At 51.4% G+C, this 9,424-nt stretch overlaps 1 protein-coding gene across 2 annotated transcripts in view; it reads left to right on the top strand.

Moving 5' to 3' along the window:
- Positions 1-1,898: 1,898 nt before the first annotated feature.
- STK10 (serine/threonine kinase 10) overlaps positions 1,899-9,424 on the top strand; it is a 52,435-nt gene continuing 44,909 nt past the window's right edge. Inside the window, exon 1 of one of the 2 annotated variants that reach the window (XR_008468849.1) lies at positions 1,899-2,175. Coding sequence is in view for 1 of the 2 variants with exons in the window: in XM_054217371.1 (XP_054073346.1) it covers positions 2,020-2,175 (156 nt within the window). In the remaining variant the exon portion in view is untranslated. The remainder of the gene's footprint in view (positions 2,176-9,424) is intronic. The other variant, XM_054217371.1, reaches the window with a different exon arrangement.

Genomic DNA, 9,424 nt, shown 5'->3' with positions numbered 1-9,424 from the left:
AAGAAATTTTCAAAGTAGTTGCTCTAATTCTGCTCTATTCTGTTCTCGCTCCAGTATTGCCAAATTCACACACTGTATCAGATCCCAAACCCATGAAATTAGGTGAAAAAAAGTGCTCAATTATTTTCAGCTTCTTTCTGCTTCAGGTGTATATGCGGGTTGCATTTTCAGCTTGTTTTTCCTACAACTCAGTGGGGAAAAGGGGCGAAGTAGGGGAACACAAAACTTTCTTGAAAAACAGCAGCTGAAATTCTCGTACAGCCATAAATTTCCAGAAACCAGAGTTTTAAACAGTATTTCAAGCATCGGTATCGGGAAATTCTCAATGGAAATGTGAGGGCTGATCATACCAGGATAAACGCATTTTTTTCTTAACAGAAAAGACAACGGGAGGCGACAGTCAGCCCCCACACTGCAGGGTACAGTATATCAGGGAACTAACGAGAAATCCCCAAGCCCAGATGTTCTCAAACCGAGATGCTGAGTTTTGCCTGCATTATACATCAGCATGGAGTGTGCAAACGCATCCGCTCCCGTATCTCCCCCTTCGGCTCGTTAATGGGCCATGTCTGTGGGGCAAAATACACCCGCTGGTGTAAGTGGTGTTGGTATCATTGAGGTTTGCATGGACAACCATTTACCACTAAGCCCTCTGTTAAAAACAAAGATATTCCAAAGCGTGGCTGCACCGTCGGGTATTTCCCCTAGATGTCCCCATTTAATGCTTGATTTCAAGTCGGTTTTTCAGAGGATTTGAAGTTTTGCCAGGGAGAGGATGCGAACCTTCACACTTGACACCAGTTGGGTCACATCTTCTCTAAAACAAATTCATGATGGGTTCCTGCAGTGCTGATACACTCGAATTCCTGCTACTGGGAGTTTTTAAAATATTTGTGTTTGGCTATTTTCACATGAGATGAACTAGGGGAAGAAGGAAACGTCCCTCTGTTGCCAAGGCAGTTTAGGATTACGTTTTTACACTCGGAGATGTGTCTCTTTGCTCGTCCCGCAGCAGCCCAGCCCATGGGATGAAGCACAGCCGGTGCAGATGCTGTTGGCTCGCCACAGTCTCTATGTTGGGCTGGGCATGCAGGAACATGACGGCAGCCACGGAGGAGTTTCAGACTCAGTTTCCCTTTCAGTTTCCTTCCAGATCTTCAACGTTATTTGTTTTTAGCATAGAATCATAGAACGGTTTAGGGAAGGGACCTTAAGGATCATCTAGTTCCAACCCCCTGCCCTGGGCAGGGACACCTCCCACTAGACCAAGATGCTCAAAGCCCCATCCAGCCTGGCCTTGAACCCCTCCAGGGATGGGGCAGCCACAGCTTCTCTGGGCAACCTGGGCCAGTGTCTCATCACCCTCATAGTGAAGAACTTCCTGATATCTAACCTAAATCTACCCTCTTCCAGTTTGAAGTCATTACCCCTCATCCTATCGCTACATGACCTTGTAAAAAGTCTCTCTCCAGCTTTCCTGGAGCCCCTTTAGGTACTGGAAGGGGCTCCAAGGTCTCTTCTCTTCCCCAGGCTGAACACCCCCAGCTCGCTCAGCCTGTCCTCACGGCAGAGGTGCTCCAGCCCCCTGATCATCTTTGTGTCCCTCCTCTGGACCCTCTCCAACAGGTCCGCGTCCTTCTTGTGTTGGGGGCCCCAGAGCTGGGCGCAGCGCTCCAGGTGGGGTCTGACCAAAGCGGGACAGCATCGTCCCCCGACGGGCTCCCCCGATGGGATCGCCTCCTCCTGCGGGGCCGGGGGGATGCGGTGGCGAGGAGATACGCGACTCCCGAGCCGAGCCGAGCCGAGCCGAGCCGTGCCGGGGCGGGCCGGGGCGGGCGGGGGCCGGCCAATGGGGCGGGTGGGCGGTAGCCAGGCCAGCAGGTGGAGCGGCGCCGGCTCCATGTGCGCGGCTGGAGGCGGCCCCGCTCTCGCCTCGCTGCTCCCCCGGCGGCTCCGTCCTCCCCCGGGGCAGGGCGCGGGAGGCGGCTCCCCGCGGCGGCCCCGCACGGCCCCGCAGACATGGCTTTCGCTAATTTCCGCCGCATCCTGCGCCTCTCCACCTTCGAGAAGCGGCGGTCCAAGGAGTACGAGCACGTCCGCCGCGACCTGGACCCCGGCGAGGTGTGGGAGGTGGTGGGCGAGCTGGGGGACGGCGCCTTCGGCAAGGTCTACAAGGTGGGTCGGCGGCGGGGGGAGACCCGGGGCGGGGGGGGGGGGTGGTGATGGTGAAGCACCTGCGTCCCCGGTCTGGGGGGCTTGGGGGGACTTGTCCGCAGGCTCCCCGCTCGCCAAGCCGCCCTGGAAGGGGGTAAAAAAACCCTTCTGGGACCGGCTGCGGCTCCGCGCGTCCCGTTAGCTCCGCCGCGGGGAGCGGGAGGGACGAGGGGCGAAGGCAGCGAGTCGGCTGGGGGCGCAGAGCTGGGCTTGGGGCAGGGGAAAGGACGGAGAGAAGCTTCTCTCTTTTTTTTTTTTTTTTTTTTTTTTTTTTTCTCCCCTCCCCTCTTTTCTCCTTAAGTCGCCCGTTTTCAGAGCGATGCTTTTGTAAGGCGACGAGGTGTTCCCTGCCAAGGCTGTCGGTGCAATGAATGGAGGGAGGTTTCTTGGAAGGCAGCAGTCGCAGGGCTGCCTCCAAGTTTTGCGAGCCTCCAGGGGTGACTTTATTTGTATTCCTGTGGCCCTCGCCGGCAGGAAACTCAGAGGGAGAAGAGGAGCCCAGCTCCTTGAGAGTGGGGACACGTCCAGTGCTATGAATGTTTAACCTTTATGTTAAAGGATGGGGGTTTTAAAGGCCACCGTACTTTGCACTCCAAAGCGTTTTTGCTTTTACCGGCTCTGACATCCCCTGGTCCCCTGTCCCGCAGCTGAGAGACAGGGCTTTTGGTCGCGGCTGGCTGCAGGAGCAGGTCGGGGATCCAGGCTCTTCAGGAGACCTGCCTTACAAACCTCATTTGGAGCTGGGGTTGCGAATTGGCTGCTGGGCAGCTGGTTTTTGATGATGGTCTTGTTAGATCGTATAAGAAGATACTGCCTCTTCAGCATTGAGAAATAAGTAGTGACTAAAGAGAAGGCCGGGAAGGGAGCTGCTTGGTTGCAGGTCAAGACAGAGGTGTCTTACCACATTGTCCTCGGATTTGTTGTACTTATTTGTTGTCTCTGTCATGTTATTTGATAAAACTCTCTAAAAAAAAAAATGGGCCCTAAGTATCCATTGAGTGGAAGTCTCTGGTGACGGATCCTATCTTCTAATAAAATGCAATTCCTAAAAATCATATTTAAATCCCCAATATATGTATCCTTCTAAAAGTAGCACCGGTAGTAATCAGTGCTTCTGTTAGCAGTTTACTTGGTGTTATGCATTGGAAACCCATTTGTATATGGCAACGTTCACTCTTCTCATGGATAATTATTTGCTTACATTTGGGTAGGTTTCTCATGCAATGATAGGAACAAGGTAAACGTTGTAGAATAAGTTAATAGGCTTCTGAGACAAATGAAAACTTAGAAGAATAACTGATGTAAATCCTTTCTGTTTTAAACATGTATAACATATCCAAAGTAGATAACTTTCAGAATGAAGCTACTTTGTAAGTGGCTGGTTTGGTTTTTAAGTCCGTTGTCGTATCTGCATGCCTCTGCTATTAACTCCAGCCTCACACCAAAAAGAAAATTATCAGAGTAACTTTATGGACTGTAGGCTATGGATGTCAGCCTGCCAGGTAATAACATCTCTTCATCTTCAACAACTTCCATCTCCTTTGATCCCCATTTTGACCCAAATGAGAATGTGAATTATAGAGAATGACACAGTGCAGACCACGTGTTTATAACCGTCTGTAACTAGTACGTTCAGGTGACTGTCTGCTTTTGAGATGTTTTAACATGGTTGATCGGGATGGGTGTTAATGTTGTGAGAGAAATCAAAGGGCTATATTATTCTTCTTAGTAAGGTTTTAATTCTCCGTCTTTGATCTCTTCTCCTCCTGTTCTCCATCCTTGTTGGTGAATGGGCATGGTTGGTTTTTGAAGAGTTCTCGTGCAAGATTTTGTTTGTTTAAGAATCCCAAATTATTTGGGTGCCATGTGCTAGAAAGCCTTATTTTAGTTAATAGCCAGTAGCATTATTGCAGAGACGTAGTTTCCTGCCATGCTAAGATTTAACTTGCATATCGTCTTCCTTTGTCTTTCTAAGTCTGGAGTGCTACCCTAGGTGGTGATGCCTATGGGATGGAGCTGTGAAAGAAGAGGCTTGCCCTCTCGTTCTGCTCAGCTGCCAAAAAAGCCCCAAACAAACAAATCAACCCGCTTGTGTGCAACAAGGACGTAGGTGGCCGCGACACAACGAACAACTTTAATCGTTCTCTTGAAGTCACTTTAAAGTCAATTTGCTCTTCACGCAAAAGCGATCGTTTAGAGCAAGTCAGGGTGTTTGTACAGCCAGGAGAGTTTCAGGATGTTTGAAGGAAGTTCCTGCCTGTCTTCCGCCGCTTTTCCACACACGGAAGCGCGGGGAGGTGATAGAATCCGCCTGTGCCTGCATCCTGCCCTACCCGCCAGATGTTGTACCTGCTCCCAAGAGCCTGTCATCCCCGAGCAGTGCAAAGGGATGGGATTTGTACACTGGATAGTCTGACCTGGGAGAAACTTAGATGTGGATGGAAGAGAAAACACGCTCATTTTAGTAGGTTTAGGTTTTGGTTTTATGACAGCAGGTTGGAGGAGGAAGGAGGGCTCGGCTGGGTAATGGTTGTACTGGGGAGTGTGACTGCCCCGCAGAACGGTGTTGGGGAGCCGTGTCGTGGTCTCCCCGTGCACTCAGCTGGGCAAACCTGAACTGGTTTGACACAGCGTTGGCAAAAGTAGAACAGGCTCGATTTAAATATATATTAATTAAAAATAATCAAATCTGTAGTGGAGCCTGAAATGTATACAGCAGACCTTAAGAAACCTGCAGCCAGTGGAAACTACTGGGATTTCCCTATTTTTATACAAAGGCGTGCTTTTTTTTTTTTTTTTTTTTTTAGCAGAAGAGGACCTGATTGTATGAGGAAACAGTGAAATGCGTTGCAGAGGGTAATGAAGCTGAAAAGTAGGAAGGGGGTGGGGAGAAACTGTTTCTTTCTAGCTCTCGTTCTATTAATGCCTTGGTTTTGGTAAGCGCAGTGGGTAAGATACGGAAGCGATAGCAGCCCGTAGATAGCAACGCGCTGCATGTTGAGCGTGCTTTGTTACCCGCCTCACCCAAAGCTCATTAGATTGAAGAATCAGTCGTCAGGCCAGCAGTCGGGAGCTGTGGTCAGTGTGTACTAGCCTGGGAAGTCTGTAGCACCTCTAAGGTTATGGGCCTATAAAAATACAGGTTCCTAACTCAGACCCTTCCCAAACAGCCTTAAAAAGTTATTTTTCTTCAAAAACACCCAAGTTGCAATTCATGAAATGTATGGCTGTGTCTTTATGGGTTCAAAATCGACACCTGTTTGCGTGTGCCGGGGGGGAGAAGCGGCAGCGGCACCCCCGTGAAGCCGAGCCTTGCGGATCTCGGGGCCATGCGGATGCCCGGGGCGAAGCCAGCAGCGGATGCTTGGAGCCGCTTGAAGCACATCGCAGTCCTGCAAAACCCATTAGTTGGTGCAGCAGTTACTGTTGCAGGTAGTCGCATTAATGTCAGCGGTAATAGATATGCAAGGGCTCTTCTGGGCGTTGGGAATTCCTGCTCTAGCAGGGGATGGGCTGGATCTTACAGGAGCGCGGGCTCTGCTGGAAGGAGCCCTGGGACTCGCTGCCGTTCTCGCGGTGGCATAGTTTTGCTGGGCTCGTGCCGCTTGTGAAGCGCTATCTCCGCTTCGCAGCGCGCTGATGGGGACACTGGCTCCCCGATAAGGCTTTCTCCTCGCAGGGTGGGGATGGGCTGTCCCCGGCGGGAGCAGGGGCTGCCGCAGCCCCCAGCGCGGCGGAAAAGGGGTTTGTTCGCTTGGGCTCGCCTTCAAACGGCTCTCCGTGCCCGCTCCCGGAGAGATAACGCCCAGCCCTGTGCCACAGCAAGCCACAAGGCTGCCTTTTATGTTGTCATTCTCCTTTCTTCTTAAGATACGACTTAAAAAGCTGAATTTGGGTTATCTGATCTATCATGGTGGCATGAGTGCCGTACACGCTACGGACTATAAATGCTCTGTTTTGAAACGTGGGTAATAAAAGGCTAATTGTTAAATGTTGTGCAGCTGCCTTATAAGCCTGGCTTTCACAGCGACGGGCCCGTTGGAAGTCACAAGAGTGTCCCTGTCACTTGCAGACCCCTCTCTGCTCCACCAGCAGAACCTCCGCCGTGCTGGTTTTGCATGAGTTGGCTCAAGTGACTCGGGCTCAGCTCTCGTCGGTTTGATTCACGAGGGATTTGATATGTAATTCCTGGAAAGGGTGTCATGGAGAGATGCTAATCTGCTGGTTTAGCTTAAAAAGAAAAAAAAAAAAAAAGGGAGAGAGGAGGAAAAAAAAGCAGGGGAAGCTTTAGTTGATTGTAACTATGGCCACAAAAAAAAATTTTAAAAAAACCCACAATGATAAGACCAAATCATGGCCTTGTCCCTTAGAATAGCTGAAGGGTTTTCTTAAAATGTTTCAGCTGGGGAGAAAAGAGGAACGGGAAGACACCGCTCCTTTCCTTATAGAGCAATGGCCCGACAATATTCAATCCAGTTGAACTTTAAACTTGATGTTCACTTTAAACTCACTGAAACGTGTGATGCTCCATCCCTGCTGAAGTCCAAGCGAAGCTTGTCCTGCGCTCTGGGAGCCACGGCTGTGCCTGTGTGGCAGGGGCGAGGGATGGCTCTCCATGGCCTAAATATTTTGATAATGACTTCAGTGTCATGGCCCAGAGCTTGGCGACGCTGCTGACAGTGGGAGCCGTGGGCAGCTGCGTGGAAGAGAAAGCTTAGATGAAGGCTTTGAGCCTTTCACCCTCAAGCACGTGGCAATCACTGCTCCTTAGAAAAATCCCTGCCCAGCACCTCTCGTAATTTTTTAATATTCTTTTTCTTGAGTGTGCAGTTTCTTTGGGGGGGAAAAAAAGGTTCTTTTTCTCATTTTTGGCATGCGCTGTCTGTAAATCTGGGATTGTCCTCAGGAGTCCTGGGTCAAAATCCCCCTCACTGCCACACTGTGCTGCCGGGGGTCCCCGGGGGGCTCTGTCTGCCTGCAGCGGATGGCTGTGCACGGCAAAACACAGGCACAATGAGCTGCTGCCTTGCTCGGCATCGCCCGTCTAGCCCAGCGGCTGGGCCCGAGCATCACCCGTTTGCCGGAGCTGCTTTGCTCCCACGGAAGAGGGAAGAATGCAGTTGCGTTCAGGAGCAGTGTCCGTATGTGCCGCCTCTGGGATGCGGGGTGGGAAAGGGCAGCGTGCCCCTTGTGAAGAGCAGGGTGATGGCGCTAGTGCTGCTGGAGTTGGATTAACTGACTCATGTCTCCTGGCTATAGAAAAGCACCTCATTTCCACCCCCCTGAATGTCTGCTTTTCAAACCAGAATGCTCTTCCCATCCAGCACACGGAAAACTTCCTGACGTTTTCCCTTCTTGTGCAATTCCCTGACACCTATCTCTGCTCGTGTCCTTATGGCTCAAGTCCTTATTTAACCAACCAAAATGTTTGTGTGGTATCTCAGTAGGCGGGAGAGGTGGGGAAGGAAGCTGCGCCCCAGCAAAGCCAGGTGATGCTGGTGGACCTCGGTGCTTGCACCTGTTGGCATGGCGGAGCGGCAGCCTGCCCCGCGTTTCTCCCTCGATGGTCGTGGGTGGGCGCCGGCGTGGGCTGTCCTCCCTGGGCAGCCGTGTGCTACGGAGAGAGCGAAGGTCTCATTGGGTTTGTTTTTTTTTTTATTATTCTTGTACTAGGGCCTTGCTTATCTGGTGCTTCTCTAGCACAGCGTGGAAGGGCTGAGAGAGTGACAGACACACCACCACTGCCTGTCTGAGCCCTGTCCCCTGGCTCTCGGCCATAGTAACCGTTCAGCCCACTGCTCGGGCCTTGGCTCTCCATGTACCAAATGTGTTGCAGAAAGTTACTAGGAAACTCAGAATTGGTTGTGTGGCTTTTTTTCCCCCTCCTTTTAACTTCCCCCCGCCCCCAATGTTGTGGCATTGACCGAGTGAAGACCAGGGCAGGAGCGCTTCACCCGGAGCACCGCACTCTTCCAGGGGACCAGTGATTTGAAGGATGTTTTGTGCTTCCAAAGCCTCTGTAGGCTGAAGGTGTTGGATCCATGTGGATCTTCCCTCCCCTCAAACCTTGCATGGGTATTTGTTTGCTTCTCGCTCGCACCGGGACCCTGAGGTCCACTGGGTTTCTGGAGGAGGGTTACAGTGGAGCGTACCAGCAAAGCAGCTGCTTGTTGTTCTTCTGGCCTCTGCTGCTGTGTTTGGGTGTGAGGTCCGAAGCATTGCGTGGAGCTTTTCTGCTGCTCGGGCTTGCTCTCACCCCCTTCTGCTGGGCCGTTGCTGAGCTTTCAAGGCAAGAAAAAGTGTATGTGCCATGCTCTGGTCACAGTTTTTTTTGGCACATCTACATAGAAAACAAGTCCTTGGCCATAGCTTGAGCTCTCTGGTGATGTTACTTCCCCTTGCCTCTAGATTGTAAAACCAGAGGAAGGCGTTTCTGCAAATTATTTTTTTTTTTCTTTAACTAACGTTTTTTGGCTTGTTTCGCAAACCACTTCCACTTCCCCCTGCCCCTCGCAGGAGCGTTGCCACAGCTGCCAGAGCAGCAGCGCTGGCCCAGCCCGGGGTGGTCGGAGCCCTGCCTGCCCCGATGCCTATGGGATGAGCCTCCGCATGGGCTGCTGTGTGTGCCGGGGGCTGCTAGCCCAGGGCTGTGCCAGCCTTACCCCTGCGCCTATTGCCACCTGCTCTGCTGGGCGCTACCAAGGGCGGAATTCCGCATTTACAAAAAAAACCCCGAGACGGGCTTCATTTATGGTGACAAATTGAAGTGGCTCTAGGGTGCTTGTTGGGCACGGAATTCGTTTCGGCTCCTGTTGATTATTTGACAATAATACCAGCACTGACTCAAGCCTGTCTGTCCTGTGTGTGTTTATTGACACAGACAGCTCAGGCAAAGTTCATCGTAATTCAATTAATCATTACATAATCCCGAAGAAATACCTAAGCGTGAAGTTGCTTGTGTACAAAGACACACAATGGGAATATGCTGCATGGGCGGGAGGAAATGTCAGAGCTATCAGCCCCCAGACACAGCATCCACTGAACGCACCGGGCTTATTACTCTTGGTTCTCTGACTTGGCGACATCTGAAGCATCAGCTCTCCTGGCACGGAGAGAAGGCTCTGAAAGCATGGGAAGAGTAGTTCACCAAAAATGTGGTGGCGCATTATTGCAGACCGGCTGCAAAAGGATCATCCCTTGGCTTGGGAAG

Source organism: Rissa tridactyla, chromosome 11 (genome assembly GCF_028500815.1).
Source record: "Rissa tridactyla isolate bRisTri1 chromosome 11, bRisTri1.patW.cur.20221130, whole genome shotgun sequence".
NCBI lineage: Eukaryota > Metazoa > Chordata > Aves > Charadriiformes > Laridae > Rissa > Rissa tridactyla.
This window is presented reverse-complemented; position numbering and strand designations above follow the sequence as displayed.